The sequence below is a fragment of the Bos indicus genome, chromosome 21 (assembly GCF_029378745.1).
Source record: "Bos indicus isolate NIAB-ARS_2022 breed Sahiwal x Tharparkar chromosome 21, NIAB-ARS_B.indTharparkar_mat_pri_1.0, whole genome shotgun sequence".
Taxonomy (NCBI): domain Eukaryota; kingdom Metazoa; phylum Chordata; class Mammalia; order Artiodactyla; family Bovidae; genus Bos; species Bos indicus.
In genome coordinates this window covers 59,339,195-59,359,528 of record NC_091780.1, presented here as the reverse complement: position 1 = coordinate 59,359,528, position 20,334 = coordinate 59,339,195, and the positions used below count along the sequence as shown (strand labels likewise).

At 51.6% G+C, this 20,334-nt stretch overlaps 1 protein-coding gene across 1 annotated transcript; it reads right to left on the bottom strand.

The window, feature by feature from the left end:
• Positions 1-850: 850 nt before the first annotated feature.
• Positions 851-13,931, bottom strand: SERPINA5 (serpin family A member 5). Its single transcript, XM_019983826.2, has 5 exons — positions 13,798-13,931; positions 5,069-5,693; positions 2,953-3,223; positions 2,452-2,599; positions 851-1,882 (listed from the first exon to the last, which is right to left on the bottom strand). The coding sequence occupies exons 2-5, from the start codon at positions 5,673-5,675 to the stop codon at positions 1,694-1,696; spliced, it is 1,215 nt and encodes a 404-aa protein (XP_019839385.1). The 5' UTR covers positions 5,676-5,693; positions 13,798-13,931; the 3' UTR covers positions 851-1,693.
• Positions 13,932-20,334: the final 6,403 nt, after the last annotated feature.

The window sequence follows — 20,334 nt, the reverse complement described above, 5'->3', positions numbered from 1 at the left end:
GGTGCTGCTTGCAGCGTCTGCCCTGCCGCCAGCCCATACTCGTGCCATCTGGGCCCCCGAGCCTGGGCCTCTCACTGGAGGGCTCTGGGCACGCGCTCAGGCTGTCCTCTGTGAGATGGGGACTCTGATAGGCATGCAGGGTTGTCGAAGGATCAGAGATCACAGATGCAAAGTGTGGCCGGCACATAGTAAGTGCTCCTACCTCAGGGGATGGTCAAAGCTCGGGGTTCTGACCTTAGTTCTAAGGGGCACACACCTGCCACACAGGCAAGGGTCTCCTGAGCACAGGCTCATGAGAAGCAAGCCATGGGCATGCAGAGTGGGGTGACAGGCACTCACGGGTCAGACCTGGGGGCAGCGAATTAGGGGACCGTCTGAGACTAAGTGAAGGACTCCTTCACTCATTCATTCCTTGATGCTGGAATGTGCCTGATCCCCTTCATTTGACAGATGGGGAAGCGTGATGGGACTCATGAAGGAGGAGACTGAGCCTACCTGGATGACAGCGGAGCTGGTGCCCTGATGCACTTGACCTGGGCTTCTGTTTCCAGGTCATGTCTGCTCTGCAGCAGAGCCCAAGGCTGAGAGGGAGGTCCTGAGGCCACACTCCCAGGGTCCAATCCTGCCTCTACCACCAAGGAGCTGTGTGACTGGAGAGATTACCTGTTCCCAACAAGGCTCACCTTCCCTGTCTGTAAAATGGAAGTAAGAGGAGTGCCTGCCTGGTACAGGATATTGTGAAGGGTAAGTCTAACGATCCAGGTGAAGCAGCCAGCATTGGTCCTAGAACATGGTAAGCTAGGAATGTCACCATTCCCAGCACTGCCTCCAGAAGGACAATGACATCCAGTGTTTGCAAAATGCTTTATTGTTATTGCTGACACTAAAATCCACGGTTAGTCATTAGGGTCTTCAAATGACACTTTAGTATTCGCGTCAGGCCTCCATTCTTCCACACCTAGCCAAGCCCACGAGGTTGTAACTTAACCCACAGGACAGTACAATCCCGGGTTGGCCATGTCTACCCGGCTGTCCACCTGCTTTTCTTAAAAGATGAGTGGCACTTAAATGCATTGAAATCAACAGTGATTGGTGGGGAACATTCTAGCCTTTTTATATGATTTCAAGGATTCTTCAGTCCCTCACCTGACATGGGGAAACTGAAGTCCAGAGAGAGATAGTATTACCCAAAGTCACACAGCTGGGACAGAAGCCCGATTTCATACTCCCATCCCAGCATTTTTTTTCCAAGCCATGATGAACTGATAGCTGGTACTGCCAAAAGGTGGGAAGCTAGGCTTAGAGATACACTTCCTGTTGGAAATATCTACTGGAACAATGCTCCTACAGAAACTGGTGGTGTTGGGCTGGGTAACAGGTGCTTAGATTCTGGGCTTCTCTCTGCCACTAACATGCTGTGTGGCCTTGGGCAAGTCAACCAACCTCTCTGGGCCTCAGGGCTAATCTCCACTGATGAAAGGCAAGGGCAAAACCAAATGTTCTCCAAGGCACCCATGTCTTGCAATCATGTGAAAAAAAGCAGTCATCAGTGTTTTGATGATGTTCTTAATATTATGATTTGTGGGAGTCTCATTAGTCAACCAAACCTGTGTAAATCAGCAACTCCCAGCAGACAGACAGCCATCGTGCACATTCATCTTCCACTATGGAGGCCCCTTGAGAAATCCTCATCTCAAGGGCGAGTCACTTTGCCTAAGAAAAGGATGTGTTTGCTGTTCTTCACAATGAGCACCAGAAAAGGCCTGTTGAAGACTATCCTTTGAGAGCCCAATCGGGCAGATTTGAACGTGATGACCATCCCCGTGGCTGCAGCCGCTTGGGTTCCAGACTCATCCACCTCCACCACAGCTTTGTGCACCATCTACAGGGGAGACATCAGGCGTCACGGAGACATCAGGTGTCACGGAGCCACCAGGGGCAGGGAGATGCCATCGGGGGAAACAGCCAAGCTTCTGCCAATGGCACCACTATCTGAACTTCTGTGCTCCTGAGCCATGAAGCAGACAGGAGATGAGGTGACTGAACAATTACTGTGCCCCCAGGGCTTAGGGGTGAGTGCTCACATGTTTTTCATTGAATTCTCACTGCCTCTCACAGCAAGGGTGTGACTCTCTGAGTTTATAGAGAGAAAGGAGGCTCAGAGAGGTCTAGTAAATGCTGGAGGTCACGCAGTAAGTGAAGGAGTCAGCCTCTGATTCTTAGGTTTGATTGCTTAAGACAAGACACCTGCAAGACACGGCGCTGGATACAGCTTCCCACTGCTCAGAGGACAAGAGGCAAAGTGAAACCTTTGCTTCTTGAGGGAAAAGAGGAGAGAGAGAGAGAGAGAAAGAATATGGAATGAGGGATGGGGTGAATAGAATGGAATAGAATATAACAGAAAAGGATAGAAGTTTCTAGAAGCAGGTGCTCAGGAGCTTCTGGGCTCACCTCAGAGACCCGGATGCTGGAGTGGTTGGAGATGCCGGTCAGGTCGGCGTCGGAGGTGAAGATGTCTCTGATCCCCAGCTTGGGGAGGACTTCCTCCAGCTGATAGGAGCCCTCAATAGAGAACTTGGGAAGATAAAGCTCAAGCCGCCTGAAAAGAGAAGAGGACCTTTTCTTAGACTCTCTGAGAGCACTGGCTCATATTACTGCTATCTCTAGGTTTCCTAATGCTCCTCCAACCTGTTGTCTAGAAAGGAACCCATCCAACTCTGGACTTGGACCTGAGCTGTCCCCAGTGGTCACTGCCCACTCAGATGTCCCACCAGAAAACCCAGCTTCCAGCCCTGCTCCCTCCAGCTAGGGGACTCAGGCCCCAGAGCTGGGACATCACATGATGCTTCTGGGCTTGGAGGCAGGTCCTGGGCCAGGTGAGTGCTCCCACCACTGCCGTGTGGCCCTGTGGGTGTGCCACAGCAGGCTGGCCCAGAGTAGTGTGAAGAATACCTCTTCATGGGCATCCTGAGCCACTTCTTGAGTGTTTTTTCCTTCAGGCCATTTTCCACCTGCTCCATTTCCCCCTCGCGGGGGAGAATGAAGAAGGCAGTGGCGTTCCCTTGGTAGGGGACCCCCACCACCTTGCAGGAGAGGTTTCGGTCCAGGAGGTAGTAAAACTGGTCCTGTTGTTTCATCATGGGGACCCGCACCACCGTCTCTGGGGTCACGTAGAAGTCCTGCTCGTGGGTGCTTTTGAGGTTGAAGCTTGTCTCCCACTTAGCTACAGATTGAAATGGAAAAGGAATTAGAAATTGTCAGCTACCAATGAAAAGTGTGCTCACAGTAAACCTACCAGAGAGCATCCTCTTTAGAGCAGTATCGTTGGGAGAAGTGACAGCAAAGCCTCTTCAATATAAAGACAAGCCCCTTCTTAATTCAGGGGACAGACTAGAACTTTGTGGGGCTATGCTCCCACATTTGCAAAACAAGGAGGTTGGTTTTCATGTCTTCGGGCACCCTTTACCCTAAATGCTGTTTGTCTGGTTCTCTGATGTTGGTACTCAAGCTCAAATATCCCACTGAGGAGGGTGAGTTCTTCTCTTTTCCATTCTTTTCCCAATATTGAATTTCAATCTAGGTTTGGAGGAAAGGTTCATAAGGGTCCTGAAAAAAACATGATTTTTCCTGCTGGGAAGTCTTTGGTTGTGCTTCTTGCTCAGTCTGTTTCATATGGGTATTTTGTTCAAAGTGATACAAGTAATTGCTTTCATCTTCTTGCTAAGTCGCTTCAGTCGTGTCGGACTCTGTGCAACCCCATAGATGGCAGCCCACCAGGCTCCGCTGTCCCTGGGATTCTCCAGGCAAGAACACTGGAGTGGGTTGCCATTTCCTTCTCCAATGCATGAAAGTGAAAAGTAAAAGTGAAGTCGCTCAGTCGTGTCCGACTCTTAGCGACCCAATGGACTGCAGCCTACCAGGCTCCTCGATCCATGGGATCTGCCAGGTAAGAGTACTGGAGTGGGCTGCCATTGCCTTCTCCATTCATCTTCTTAGTAGTTATCAAATACAGATCCAACTCCCACGGGCCAGTTAGCTTACTTCACAGCTGTCCTCTGAAGCCTAGACCTGGACATGAGGACAAGAACTCTTAGAAGGCAAGCTTGATCCTCACTCTCTGTGACCACAGGAAGGGGGTTTGGGTACCAATTTAACTAGTTTCCTCTTTCCCTTTCTCCCCACTCCCCTCTCTATCTTCAGTCAGGCCCCATATAGGGTGCTCAGGACTCAGCATCTAGAAGGAGAAGCAGGCATACAAGCTGAGATGAGTAGGGATATTTACAAGAAATGCCAGGGAGACAAAGATGGGGAGACTGACTCTCAAGTGGGGGAGAGAAGACAATTCAGAGGAATAGGTTCTTGTCCCAGAATTTCTGGGCTAAGGAACCAGCTCCCAGGAAGGCACAGAGGTGAGGACGTGGGTGCCTCAGAGCAGCTGGCAAAAGCCCTCTAAGGCACGTCTAAGACCCACAGTCCTTCCCTGAGTAGCCATGGTGTCCGTTTCTTTGGCATCGTGGCCTTGACAAACTCATGCTTCAGAGTTTATGTGGATGCTGTGGCTTTAAGTGTTCCTGGGGGCCCAAATAGGAGCTGGCTTTTCCCCAGTGGAGGAAACAGCATCAGGCTCTTTATACCACCTGAAGCATTAAGAGGGGCTTCCCTGGTGGCTCAGCAGTAAAGAATCTGCTTGCAATGCAGGAGATGCAGATTCAACCCCTGGGTTGGGGAGATCCCCTGGAGGAGGGCATGGCAACCCACTCTGGTATTCTTGTCCACAGAATCCCATGAACAGAGGAGCCTGGCAGGCTACACAGAGTCCAACACAACTGAAGCGACTAAACACACACATACGCACCAAGAAGGCTAAGAAGGCATCGTCTCACCTGGCTGACCGTTGACTTCACTCTATCATCAGGGACCAGAGAGTACCAAACCCCCTCCCACTCGTTTATGTGTGTGGGAACTGGTTTTGTTTCGTCTTGGAGGGATTGGGGGTTTTTTGTTTTGTTTGTTTTTGACAAAAAGCATCTGCAAAGAGCAAGTTCAGATTCAAGCCCAAGGGTCTTACCTTTAAAGAAAATGTAATTCACCATGACCATGACCTGGGTGCCATCCAGGCTCTTTATCAAGTCCACAATCTTGCCTTTCGTTTGCTTTGCCACGTAATCATTGATCTTCTTCTTGGCCCCTTCGGGGTCCTCAAAGTTCGTGGGGAAAGTGTCTGCCAGGTACAGAGTCCTCATGGCACCCAGGAAGGCCTCCTGGATGGGCAACCTGGGCTTGGTGAACAGGGCGTTGCCCAGGCTCAGCTGGAGGCTGTCTTGGGGCTGCTGGAGCTCGCGCAGCAGCCTCTGGGAGGCGCTGTGGAGCTCCTCCTCCGAGCCTTCCCCCGGGCCGATGCCCAGGCCTTCCAGGATCTGCGCCTTCGTGTTGGATTGAGCACCCAGGGAGAGCATGGCCAGGCTCACGGTGATGCTCAGAGGGGAGAAGAAGATGTTCTGAGCGGGGGCGGCTGCGGCCAAGGCCCTGTAGAGGTCGAAGACAAAGTCCCTGCTGCCTGGCGGCGCCGTGGTAACCGCTGGCGGCACCTCCTGGATTTTCTTCTTTTGGGAGCGCCGGAGGGTGGCCATCCGCGGCCCGAGGAGCACCAGGCACAGGAAGAGACAGAGACGCATCGCGGCTAACCCCTCGTTCTGAAAGGGAGAGTGGGAAGATGACCTCAGAAAGGATGGGTGGCTAGCGCATCCTCTCCGTGAGAAGATCGGAAGATTAGGGGCAGGGCTGACCTTCCGAAGGGGGCGACCGTGCCCACCAGCAGCCTCAGAGGGCGATGATGAACCCCAGCGGCTCGGAGGGAGTGAGGTTTTAGAGAGCCCCAGAGGGGCGGAAGGACAGAGGCTCGGGGACGTGGGTATCTATGGCAGGGAGAAGAAGGACAGGCGGAGGAGTGAGACCCCTGTGGGCACTGGGCAAGAAGACGCTTCTCATCCATAGGGAAGTACCCATCACAGAGGACTGAGGATTCTGCCTGCTCAGCAGCTCTGAGGTTACCAGAAGCTGAGCAGCCTGTATCCCTGAATGACCCCTATCCCTCACTTTCTTGCTGGGGCGTAGCATTTGCAATACCTCATTTCCTGCTATGAGCTCAGGGTAGCTACTCCCCGTGGTCTCAGCCACACTGCTGGATTTGTCCCTGTTCATTCGGAGCATCCAGGTGGTGGGCAGAGTGCCAGGCTCCTGTGCTTCATGCGTGAACACAGGATACCATCAGTCTCCCTCTCCTTCCCCAGGGGCTGCTCTAGGACCCCATAAAGCCACCCAGTCCCTCATCAGAGGCACCTTCCTCCCTTAAGGAAATTCTGTCCTCTTACTGTTAGCTCCCAGGGCTTCCCTGGTGGCTCAGTCAGTAAAGAATCTGCCTGCAGTGCAGGAGACCCAGGCTCAATCCCTGGGTCGGGAAAATCCCCTGGAGAAGGAAATGGCAACCCACTCCAGTATCCTTGCCTGGAACCTGGTGGGCTGCAGTCCACAGGGTCGCAAAGAGTCAAGCACAACTGAGCAACTAACACACACAGTGTGAGCTCCCAGACTACCCTCTTCTTCTGTGATGGGCTGAATTGTGCCCCCCAAATCCATACACTGATGTCCAGAAACCCAAGACCCCCAAATGTGACTGTGTTTGGAGACAGGGCCTTTAAGAGGCAGTTAAATTAAAATGGGGGCTTCCCTGGTGGCTCAGAGGTTAAAGCGTCTGCCTTCAATGTGGGAGACCTGGGTTCGATCCCTGGGTTGGGAAGATCCCCTGGAGAAGGAAACGGTAACCCACTCCAGTACTCTTGCCTGGAGGATCCCATGGACAGAGAAGCCTGGTAGGCTACAGTGCTCCTGCTGCTGCTGCTAAGTCGCTTCAGTCGTGTCTGACTCTGTGCGACCCCTAGACGGCAGCCCATCAGGCTCCCCCGTCCCTGGGATTCTCCAGGCAAGAACGCTGGAGTGGGTTGCCATTTCCTTCTCCGATGCATGAAAGTAAAAAGTGAAAGTGAAATCGCTCAGTCGTGTCTGACTCTTAGCGACCCCATGGACTGCAGCCTACCAGGTTCCTCCATCCATGGGATTTTCCAGGCAAGAGTACTGGAATGGGGTGCCATTGCCTTCTCCGAGGCTACAGTCCACAGGGTTGCAGAGTCCAACACGACTGAGCGACTTCACTTTCTTAAGTTAAAATGAGGTCTTTGGAGCAGGGCCCTGATCCAGTGCGACTGGTGTCCTTGAAAGAAAAGATTAGAAAACAGACTTATGGACAAGGGCATGCGAGGAAGCAGAGGGTGAGACGAATGGAGAGAACAGCATGGAAGCAGATACACTAACATATGGAAAATAGCCAGTGGAAATTTGCTGTGTGACTCAGGGAACTCAAACTGGGGCTCTGTAACAACCTGGAGGGCTGGAAAAGGGTGGGACGTGGGACGGAGGTTCAAGAAGGAGGGCACATATGTATACCTATGGCTGATTATGTTGATGTATTGATATAAATCAAACCAATATTGTAAAGCAATCATCACTCAATTAAAAATAAATATAATCAAGGATTTAAAAAAGAAAAAAAAAGATTAGGACACAGACACACGCAGACTGAGGGGTGACCACACGAGAAATGTGGGGACACAGGAAGGAGAAGGAGACAATCGCAGACAAGCCAAGCAGCAAGGCCCCAGGAGGAACCCGCCCTGCCAACACCTTGACCTTGGCCTTCCAGCCTCCAGGACTGTGAGACCATGAAGGTGTATTGTTTGACCTTCCTGGCGCTCTTCTTTGCCTCCCCCAGATAGGATGCCCTCACCTCTTGTCTCTCTACAGACTCTCAGGTGGGCTCTGGGGCTCTGCCATCATTCTGGCTTGTCCTCCACCCTCAGTCTCTCCCCTGCCACCTACCTAGACTCCCCCTGTCTACCCAGAAACTGTTCCTGTGCCTGGGCCTCCTAAAGCCCTCCTTCCACCCACTGTGAACAGCACAGACTCTAAAGGCAGCAGTCCGGGTTCAAATCCCAACCTCACTGCTCCTCCAAGTGTGATATGGAGCAAGTGTTGCTGCCTGTAGCCGGAGGTCAGGACAGAACCCACACCAGGAGTGGCTGAGGCTTTAAGGAGTCCACATAAGCAATGGCTTGGAACCGGGCCCTATGCAGACGTGCTGTCCAAGTGTGAGCTGGCAGTGTGGCCACGATGGACCAAAGCCCCACTCGAGACCCCCGCTTCCCCAGCTGTATGCAGGGGCACACGCTTTCACACACACGCTCTCACGGGAGCCCAGTGGCAGCCAGACAACTAATTCCCACGATGGGCCCGGTGTGCATCCCCTTCAGCTGGGTGTGCTCCCCCCATGGACACCATGACATCAGGCCCCCCAGGCTCAGGGCGAGCATGGCCACAGAGTCACAGACCCATGCAAAACCAAAGGGCCCCCCACTGCTGCATTGGATATGGCTGGTGGGAGGACACCAGTGAGCCTGGGGGTCCGTGGACCCTCCTGTCTTTGAATGAAACTGATGGACTCAAGCAAGTCACACTCAGCACTCCTGGCCTCCAAATTGTACCCGAGGGCCTCTCGCCTTCTGAGATGGCCCACACTCTGTGGATTGTTTCTACCAGGGCTGTTCTCATCTTCTGAGACAAACCAGATTCTGTCTATGCAATGTGTGTCAGTTTAAATAAATAAATCTACTTCTCACATTATCAAAAACAAACAAAAAATAAACTACACCTGAGCCCACCAAGGAAGTTCATTTAGGGTGTTCCGTCTGCCGAACCTCCAGTGACCCTGAGCCAAACACAGCGGCTTCAGAGGTCCCGGTGCCCATGGGAGGCCCAGGTGCACTGACAGCACTTGCCACTGCTGGGTGCTGCGATGTCTCAACACACATCAGTCCCTTTAGCCTCACACACACCCGTGGACGCAGGTTCGATTACGGGCTATGAGGCAGGAGGTAGATGGACTCCCAGGGGAAGAGCGATTGGAGATTCATTTTCTGTGGACCGAAACTCCAGGACAAGAATAGCAGGACAAGTAAGGGAGTGGGCTGGACCCTACCCAGAAAACACGTTTCTCTTTCTTGAAGTCAGGAGACCTCCCTGACCACACATGACCAGACAGGCTTCTTGGAGGGCCAAGGAGTGATGTCAAGAAATGCTCTACCCGTGAGCCTCCTCGGTGGGATCCATCTTGGCTAAGAGATGCGTGTGCTCACATGGGAAGACCCTGAGCTATGCCAAACATGGACTGTGAACCAGGAAATCAAAATTGTTGGCCAAAGGAAACCTGGAAGAAATGCCCCATAAAAGTAATTCAAACTGCCATGAGGATGCGAACTCAGTGACTCTCCCTCTGAGTGTGCCTGTGTGTCTATCCACACTTACTGTACTCCTTTTCCTCCTAATACTTCACTCGTTTCACTACTTTCCATTTTGTGAGAATTCTTTTTTGCAAAGCAGAAGGACAGGGACTTGTCACTGACCACTGGTCTAGTGGCTAGGATCTGGTGCTCTCACCGCCGTGACCTGGCCTCAGTCTCTGGCTGGGAACCCAGGCTCTGCTCCAAGACTGTGCAGGCCGAGGCCACGAGATCAGCTCCATTTTACAGACGGGTCGTCTGAGGCTCCGAGAGTTTGAGTCACTCGCTAGTAGTGGCAGAGCTTGGGCTCAGACCCAGTTCGGACCCTGAAAGCTCATGCTCTGAACTGCCACACCCTTCAGTTCCCCAGATCCCTGGTCCTCCCCTGTCTGTGTCACAGCCTTCCAATTTTGTATTCTCTGCCTCTGCAGAGAATTGAGAAATGGTCTGGGGACTCTGCTGGTGGCCCAGTGGTCATTAATTTGCTTTGCAGTGCAGGGAACATGGGTTCGATCTATGTTCGGGGAACTAAAACCCCACATGCTACAGAAAAACCAAGCCTATGCACCACAACTATTGAGCCTGGGTGCCATACGAGAGGGTGTGTGACCTACATCGAAGGACCCATAGGATGTAACAAAGAGCCTGCTTCCCCAAGGCAGCCAAATAAAAAAATAAACAAGAAGCAGTCCAGGCTTCCCATGCTGACACTCCCTTTTTGTTCCCACTTTGAGAGTGACCTTCACGAAGGTCTTTAAAGAGCATGGGTGGGTGGCGTGATCGTTGTGTCCTTTAGTCTGCAGAGTGTTAGAATCATCAGTGTAGCAGGATGCTGCTTAAGAAGCAACTCAGTTCAACCCTCCCTCTACACCCACACACAGATAACACTGAGCTGATAATTACCATAAAAGAAATGCATTCAAAGAATTGTTACAGGCCACAGAGGAGTTTCCTGCTTGGACAGCAGAGCCCAGGGGCAGCTGGTCAGGGAGCAGGAGTGAGAGTTCCAACCTCCCATCCTCCTGTCCCTGGCAACAGCCTGGTGACCTTGGGCCAGGCCCTTCCCCTCCCAGGCCTGGAGGTCTGGTGCTGTGGCCCCACCACTGGCCACCCCTCTGAAACACCAGCAATCTGATGGACTAAAGCTGCTTCTCTCAGGCTCCTCTGGGCTTCAGGTTTGGGGCCCAGAAAACCTTGCTCCATTTAGCTCTCTCCCTCTTATTGATGCCACTATTTATTAAGGACTGATTAAATGCTCTCTAAATATAACTACATTTCATCTTTACCCAAAGTATTATTAGTTCCATTTTACAGCCAAATAAACTGAGTCTTCTCTGATGGCTCAGTGGTAAAGAATCTGCCTACCAATGCAGGAGATGTGGGTTTAATCCCAGGGTTGGATAGATCCCCTGAAGAAGGAAATGGCAATACACTCCAGTATTCTTGTTTGGTAAATCCCATGGACAGAGGAGCCTGGCGGGCAACAGTCCATGGGGTCACAAAAGAGTTGAACCCGACTTAACTAAACAACAGCAAGAAACTGAGGCTTAGCAAAATGGAATAGCTCGTTCCAGCCAGTGAGTAATAGATCTGGGTTAAAATCCAGACTCTGACTGGTGTACATGCTGCCTCTTGGCTCCGATTTATGAGGATGACATGCTGTTCCCCCTCTTCTGATTCCCAGGTGTCTCCTAACCTGCTCACCTGAAATAGCTCATTCATGTTCCTTGTCTGCCTGCAATGCAGGAGACCCAGGTTGGAGCCCTGGATTGGGGAGATCCCCTGGAGAAGGAAATGGCAATCCACTCCAGTGTTCTTGCCTGGAGAATCCCATGGACAGAGGAACCTGGTGGGCTACAGTCCATGGGGTCACAAAGAGCTGGGCACAACTGAGCAACTAACACTTCACTTCATAGCAACATGGAGTTGGTATCATTGTCACAATTGTCCAGGAGAGGAAACAGAGGGTCAGAGAGGTTACTCTTGAGACAGTAGAGGCCTGGGGGTGCTCATTTCAGGTTTCTGAGTTTCTAAGTCCAGGCTTTGCAATTGCACTCATGGGCCTCTGGGGGCAAATATACAGCTTACAGAGTTTCGTGCCAACCTTGAGCCAGTGGAAAGTCTTCAGGCTCTGTGAACCTGGCTCTCAGGAGACCAGCCCCCACTGAGTGCTGGCAGAGCCTGGCCTGGCTGACGCTCTCCTGGGTGCCTGACGCCAGTGTGTCTGCAGAGATGCTCCCACGTGTCAGAGGGAAGAGAGCAAATTGATTGGGCTGATCTGGCACCCCAGGCCAAAGGGACTTGCGATGACAGAGGCTGGGCATCGGATAGGCACGTCCTTAGAGGTCCTCCCACTGGTGTCCCACCATCCAGCCTGGAAATCTGCTGGTGTTTATTCCAAATGTTAGGCAACAAAGTCCCACCAAGGTCGACTTTGGACTCAGCTGTGGGAGGTGGCCGTGTGGCTCAGGAGGGTCTGTCTACTATCTGCTAATTACACAAAGAGAGATAGGACTTGGAGCCCAGGCAGAGAGGGAGAGATAAAACACAACTTCCCCTAGATCCTGCAGGCCAGGGGGGAAGAGCTTTCTGGAATCAGGGGCCTGGGCCTTTCTTAACCTCCCTCTCTATCTCCAGACCATCAGCAGGGCTTGTCGGTTTCTAGCTCTGAAATCTGCCTGCCTCGCCGCATTTTCCTTGCTATCATCCCAGTGGAAGCCTCTTTTTCCTGGACTCTGCTTATCCTGCCCCTGAGAGCCCTTTGACATACATAAGTATATTCTGAAATAATCCCCTTCGATCACAAACACGGGCAGGGCCCTCCCTTGCCTAAAGACACCATTGCTGCCCACTGGCTCGGTAAAACCTAACTGTGATTACACGATAACCCATGAGGCTGCCAGCTCTGTCTGGCTCTCACCAGCCGCACCTGACCAGCTCTGCCTCCCAGGACACAAGTCTTGTTTTTCAGTTCCTAACACAGAAGCCCTGTCCTAGTCCTGGGCCCTTGTACACTCCACCCTCCCTCCTGGAAACCTTTCCCCGCCTCTTCACTAACGCCACCTGCTCTCTGGGTCCAGGCTTCCACTTATCCTGATGGCACCCTGTCCACACCTGGCCATACCCTCACCACTGCTATTCTCTATAAGGGCTCCTTTGACTGTTTCTCTCATGGCTCCACCAGTTACAGAAGTGAAATTACATATGCGTGTGCTGCGGGCTTCTTTTGTCCAAGCCTTTCCCCCACTAGAACCTGTGCTTGCAAGAAAGGACCTCCGTCTCTACTGGTCCCGCCATGACGCGTTCAGTCAAGAGGTGGTGCTCCAGCACTCCTGTGGAATGAATGGATGAGTGGATGGATGACTGGACTCGGGCTCCTTCTCTGTAATTCAGAGGTGTTAGAACATGTGCTGGCCACCGAGTCATGGAAGTGAGCCAGTCTGGGCATCCAGGGCTGAGCCCTGGCATTCCTGGGGCTAACTTGCCAGCTGACCTTGAATAACTTCCGCACTGAAGCTAAGCTTCAGTTTCCTTTCTCTTTCTTTTCTAATACTTTATTGAGGTCGGACTGACCTGCCAAAGGCTGTACATATTTACTGTACACAATTTGATGAGTTTGGAGAGCAGGGAAGTACACACCTGTGAAATCATCACTGCCATCCACCACTTTCCGAAGTTCCCTCCCACCCCCTTTATTCTTTAAGCTGTGGTTTCTTGATCTGTCAATAGGATGTCGGCCCAGAGGAGCAGTTTCCCTTTTATTGTTGTGTTTCATGCGCAAAGCCTTATCTTTAGAAAAACTGAAAATTCCACTCACTGTATGTCTACATTTTCTTACTTAGCAAATGGCCAAATGACCACTCTGGGTGGCAACCTCCTGGCAGGCCAGCCTTATCTTAGGGAAACAGATTGTATTCGATCATTTTTCCTGATTTCTGAAGGTGAAACATTCCAGGCACAGAAAACAATAGAAGCTATGGTTTGTCCAGCATGTTCCGGGGACCAGACGTTGTGTCCGCACCACTTAGTTCAGGGTTTCTCAGGACTATTGGCACTTCGAGCCAGGTCGTTCAGTGGGGGCTGTCCTGTGTAGCGTAGAGTATTCACAGTATCCCTGGCCTGTCCTCTCCTCCTGGAAGCCAACAGCAGCCCCCAATCCAGTTATGACAACTAAAAATGCCTCCAGATGAAGCAGTGCCCAAGAGGCAAATCACACTTGGGTGAGAATCACCACTTTATTTAATCTTCAGGCCCTGGCTTCCTCCCTCCCCACCACTGTCCTGCTCACCCTGGGACACCTCCAGAGTTTTTAAGCCCTCCAAATGCCATAACTCCAGAGGCCATTCCCCCACTCCCCCACCACCACCCTAAGCCCCACAGGTCCTCGGTCCACACTGCCTGTACTTACTCTGTCCGGTGATGAGTGTGCACACAGCAGAGGCGACTGTCCGTAGGGCTTGGTAGAGAACTGGCTGGACTAGAGCCAGGTTCTGTCACTAACCAAGCAGAGCCCTGACTCTGCCTCTCCCCTGGCCCCGCCCCTTCTGGGGCTCCTCCCCTTCCCTGGCTCCTCCCTGTCCAGTCGTTTGCAGGGCTGAGCTCTGACCAGGATCAGCCCCTCACTGCCCTGAAAACCCTACACCAGCCACCACTGCTATGGCACAAACACCTCAGGTGGACCAGGCTGGACAGGTGACCAGCTGTCCAGACACAAAGAGAGACACCCTTCCAAACCCTCTTTAGCTTCGTTTCCTGCAGCCAATTTGCTGCAAATCTGGGGAAATGAGAGCCCAAGCTCTATGCAGGCTGTGCATTTACGAGGTTCATGGACCCCTACAGCCAGCTCCTGGTGGAAATTAGATGTATCAAGAGGGTCTTTGCCTGGAGAATCCCACGGACAGAGAAGCCTCCATGGGATCACAAGAGTCAGACATGACTTAGCAACTAAACCACCACCACCACCACCACCATAGTGGCTGAGATGAGGGATCACTGTCTCCACCCCTTTTATTGTACCAGTAACTGAACTGAGGCTCAGAGAGATGAAAGGACTTTTCAGAGATGTGCATCAGTTAGGGACAGAGTGGGGCTGACTGCTCAGGCCACCAGCTTCAAGGCCACTGTATTTTGCAAAGCAAAAGTCTGTCCCCAGGATTTCTGTGGGCTCAGTTGAACTGTTCTTTTCTACCTTGACATTGGGGCTTCAAAACTCAGCCCCACTCTTTCAAGACTGTTTCCAAGTGGTGGGGTGTTGGCTCAACCCTTGTTTCATTGCCAATGTCCTCATGCCTGGGGCTTCCAAATAACTGGGGTGTACAGTGTGTGGCCATGACCCAGAAGGCTGTGTGAGTAAATGTGGGGTGTGCAGTTGGTAGAGGAAATAGAGGGTCGGGTATTACCCAGAGAACGTGACCTTGCTGCTCAGCAAACAGGGTCCCTCTAGAACCTCTGAGACATCTGCTTTCTTGCCCCATAATTTTGGACCCAGTTTTGGCCCTTTATCTAGTTTAGTACTTCCAGCCACCTTGCAAAGGGGATAATACTGAGCTTTGCCTCAATCTAGAGACAAGCACAGTCACTACCGGGCATCAGGTGCTTGGCGTGTGCTCACGACCTTCGCCATGCACTGGAAGATGGGTGCTGGAACCCCTAAGGAATCAGTGAGAAGATGGAAGTAGAGAGAGGGTAGGTGATCAGCCCAACAGCACACGGCTGCTAGGGAGAGGCCTTAACAAGGGGAGACTAGGTCTCATTTGTTCACGCTCTGTTTTCCATCCATCGTGCCACGTGATGTAAGCAAGAGTCCCTCATCTCATAACCAAGAGCTTCCCAAACTATGCTTTCTAGGAAGGAAATCAGTGTTTGTTACCTTTTGAGTGTCTTTTGCAAGAACAAAGTCCCACACAAGGAGATCAAACCAGTCAATCCTAAAGGAAATCAGTTCTGAATATTCATTGGAAGGACTGATGCTGCAGCTGAAGCTCCAATACTTTGTCCACCTGATGTGAAGAGCCAACTCATTGGAAAAGACCCTGATGCTGGGAAAGACTGAAGGCAGGAGGAGAGGGGACAACAGATGATGAGATGGTTGGACGGCATCACAGACTCAATGGGCGTGTATTTGAGCAAACTCTGGGAGACAGTGGAGGACAGAGAAGCCTGGCAGGCTGCAGTCCATGGAGTGGCAAAGAGTTAGACACAACTTAGCAACTGAAGATGGAGAAGGCAATGGCACCCCACTCCAGTACTCTTGCCTGGAAAATCCCATGGACGGAGGAGCCTGGTAGGCTGCAGTCCATGGGGTTGCTAACAGTCGGACACGACTGAGCAACTTCACTTTGACTTTTCACTTTCATGCATTGGAGAAGGAAATGGCAACCCACTCCAGTGTTCTTGCCTAGAGAATCCCAGGGATGGGGGAGCCTGGAGGGCTGCCATCTATGGGGTCACACAGAGTCGGACACGACTGAAGCGACTTAGCAGCAGCAGCAACCGAAGATGTGTGTAGTATGGATAACAACAGCTTCCCAAAGATATCCATGTCCTAACACCCAAAACCTGTGACAGTGACCTGATAGAACAAAAGGGACTTTGATTGATCTTGAAACGGGATTGGGGAGTACTGTTATGGATTCCCCAGGTGAGTCCTAAGTGTTATCATAAGGGCCCTTCTTTATAAGGGAGAGAAGCAGAATCGGGGGGAAAGAGAGAGCAGAGTCAGAGGAGGCAAGGGAATCAGTGTTTGTTACCTTTTGAGAGTCTCTTGGAAGGAGACATGACCAGGGAAGCAGGAGGAAATAAACAATGGGATGTGGGGCATTGGGCCAAGGAACTCCAGAAGCACACCCTGCTGACACGACATCTTGATGTTGGCCCAGGAAGACCCATTTTGAACTTCTGACCTCCAGAGCCATAAGAGAATAAACTTGTGTTGCTTTACCCTGCCCAGTTGGTCCTAATTGGTTACGGCAGCGATGGGAGACTAGTGTAATACCTTAAAACGGGTTTCTGATGAAAGATGGGGCTAAACAAGATGCTGAAAAGACTTCTCCAGCCCGTGTGTATGTCTGTGGAGGCACCCCACGTACCATGTCCCAGGCTTACAGTCTAGGGACTAGCTTGATAATCTGGGGAACAGGGCAAGCCCTGACTCCCCATTGCCACTCAGGTTCTGAAGGAAGGGGGGCTGGGGACGGGAACACTTGAAAGAGAAAGTTCTGAGGGTGTCTCAGGGCACAGATTAGTCTGCTCTACCAAAACAAAAGACTACAGATGGAGGGGCTCACACAAAAGAAACATGTTTCTCAGTTCTGGCAGCTGGAAGTCTGAGACCAAGGTGATGTTCAGGTTCGTTTCTAGTGAGATCTGTCTTCCTGGCTTGTAGATGGCACCTCCTTGCTGAGTCCTAACACAGTCCCTCCTCTGTGCCTGTGTGGGGACAGAGAAAGAGGGAGAGAGAGAAGAAGCAAGCTCTGGTGTCTCTTCCTCTAATAAGCACACTTAGTGCTATGAGATGAGGATCCCGTCTTTATGACCTCACCGAACTTTAATTACTTCCCTGAAGGCCCATTCACTGGGGGTTCAGGCTTCTATATACAAACTTTTGGAGGACACAATTCAGTCCACAACAACGGGGGTGAGATAGTAGGATGAGTCAGTGGCCAGGATATGGGGATTTTAAGGACTGAGTAAGTCATGCTAGATTTATTTTTCCATTGACATCCAGAGCAAAGAAGAGTACTATTCCCAATAGGTGAGTTTCACCCTGGGCAGAACTGAGTTCTGTCACCCCCAAGTGAGTGTGACAACATGGAACAGAAATGTCTTTCAATGGGGGCTCTTATTATTCCACCTTCTTGGTCCCCATGGCTGTCAGCCTGCTTTACCTGCTCAGGCCACCTGCCAGCTCTGGCGGGGAGGTGGAGTTGTGACCCTGCCCTAGGGGAGAGTTGTGATAAGAGATAAAATGAAATAACAGTAGGGAGCATTTGTGAAACAGCAAAGCTAGGTGCTTTAGACACAGTGACTCATCCAGAGTCTACTCATGCGTTAGGTGCCTCATCTCCATTTCACAGGCGAGGGAACTGAGGCACAGACGGGGGACCCAAGTCCCGCATCGGGTCAGAGGTTCAAGCACATCTCCCCAAAATTGAAGACTTAACCACCAGCATTTCAGGAGGTGACCTGATTTGGAAATAGGGTCATTGCTGATGTAATTAGTTCGGGTGAAGTCATTCGGAATGAGGCTGGGCCTTTAATCCAGTATGGCTGACGTCCTTGTAAAAGGGGGAAATCTGGGAAGAGACCCCCACACAGGGAGAACACCATGTGAAGACGAAGCGGAGATCTACAAGCCAAGGAAAAATGGCCAGGGAACCCCCAGAAGCCAGGGGAGAGGCCAGGACAGATGCCCCCTCCGAGCCTCAGAAGGAACCAACTCCACCATTCTGCCATCACCTTGATCATGGCATACTGGCCTCCAGAAGGGTGAAATAATACACTTCTGTTGTTAAACCACTCAGCTGTGGTCCTTTGTTAGAGCAAAATTAGTACACTAACCAACTCGTGTACTCCGTCATGGGTCAAGTGCAGGTTCAAGCACAGGCATTCTGCCTCCAAAGTCCAGCTCTGTGCTCAGATGCTCGTGGCCTCTTGGTAACTCCCTGAAAGCACTTGTCACTGTGCCTTGCTCGCTGCAGATGCTCAGGGCTTGGAAACCATTAGGCTTAGATCTGCTCTGGCTCAGAGAAGGACACTTCGCCTTCCCAGGCAGCCAGGGATGGAACAGACACTCTCCTGCCCTTCACATGTCCACACATTCACAGGCTCCATCAGAGCTGGGGGTTCCCAGGCCTGGATCTTCCACTGATCCCATGTCCATCTGATCCCTACCTCTATAGATGCTGCGGGATTATGTACCCACTTACAGGTGCGGAAAGTGAAATCTGGAGAGGTAAGAGCTTGTCCTCGGTGCGGGTAACAGAGACGCTGGGAATGCAGACTTTCTGTCCCAGCCCAAATTTCAAGTGCCTCTTCTCCCATTGAGGAAATCCCCCTGGCTTCCTGGCTAGTGGCCAGTCCACTGTTTGTTGAAGGAGAGAATGAATAACCAAATGAACCCACGATGTTTCTCTCCACACTTGCTTATGAGGGCGGGGCAATTCATCCATCCACTGGCATCCGGGTCCCCCAAGCTCCACCACGACACTCGTGACACTCCCTTGCCTCCCTCCGCTCTCCAATTGCAAAGTGAAGAAAGACTGTGCCTTTCCTGCCAGAGGAGAATGACAGAAATCACCAGCATACCCCACCTCCCGACACTGAACTCCATGCCCACAGTGTGCCTCCCAAGTAGCAAAACAAGGGTCACACACAGCCCTGTAGATCTTTTTTTTTTTTTTTTTTAATGCTCCAAAGGACATTTTGAAATCTGAGAAGCTGGACTAAATATTTACCCAATCAATTCCTGGGGTGTGTCGGGGGGTGGTGATACAGAACAAATAACATGGGGACCTTGCTCAGGGTACAGCCTCTTCCATTCATTCATTCAGTCACGAACCATTGGTTGGGCCTGAGTCACGTGCCAGACCAGATGATCAGCACTGGGGTCAGGTACTAAGGTGAGTGAAGGGAATGCAATGTGAATAGGGTTCTCCCTCTGAGATGTTCCGTCTAGGAGGGGCCAGGGTTGACCCAGTGGGAGGCAGAGATTAATGTCAGCCAGCCATGTTTAATAGTAGGAAGACCGTCTTCCTTAGGGACAGCAGGAGGCACTTGTTGGAAATCCTAATAGATTCTCAGAGATGGGGAAGGGAGCATTCTGGGTGATAGGGATCTGAAGGGACAGAAGCCCAAAGGTGGGAAGCTATGGGTAGCCTGGGAAGACATCAGACTTTCCATGAGTGCAGTCACTGGGTGAGTGAAGGCAAGAGAGGAGTCAGGGGCGGGAGAGGCAGGCAGGGACAAGATTGGGATGGGGGCCTTGACTACAGTTGGAAGAATATGAACTTTATCCTGGAGGCAATAGGGAGCCATTGAGTGCTTTTGAGCAGAGGAGGGAATGAGATGAGCTTAATCAGAACAAGAAGGCATCACTCTCAAGGGGACTGCACCCCTCTCCTCCCCTTCCTCACACCAGAGCTTCTCTTCCTCACCTCACTCCAGCAGTGTCATCGCCATGGTAACCCCAGGCCTGCATTTCTTCCAGGCTTGTCTGGGACTCAAATCCACCCACCCCCTGCTGCTGTAGGGGCAGACAGGGAAGTGAGTCAGCCTGCGCTTAACTATCTCTTGCCTGGCTGTTGAAAAATAGAATCCAACATCCCAGCAGGTGCAGGGGGAAATGGACCAATTAAACCAGGGTTGGCAAGAAAAGAGTGAGGTCCTCGGGGCCTTGGAGGACTTGGTGCTGAGCCCTGGCAGGCTCCTGACCTTGTAGCCCAGAGCTGGTGTGGTTAGCGCTGGGCTGGCATTGCTGAGATATTTCCTCCTATAGGATCTTCTCTCTGTCGGTGACACCTGAGGCCATCAGCTGTGTTACAGAGAAAATGGGGGAGACCCCAGAATCTTCCACTCCTCAGTTTGTTCCCCATGGCTTTTTCCATCAAAAAAGTTGTCTGTTTCCTGCTCCAGATACTGGCTTCCTAGCTTCCTGACATGATTCTATTCTGCCATCGTGGCATTATTTGGGCCAAGGACCAGGACCAAGTCACACAGTCCCTGGAATATTTTGATTCTTGAATAATTGTCAGCTCTGTAGATGGTGCTCAGTCTACTTTTCCTTGTCACCAATGTAAACTCTGATTTTGTGGCTGTGAAACCTCCTGCTGCCTCTGACACTCACCTTCAAAACAGACAAATGAACAAAACCCACTAGACCTTGCATTTGCTGGAAATTACTGAGGTTTAGGACAAACACAGCCAGGTCCTGTCAGCCTGCCTCCTC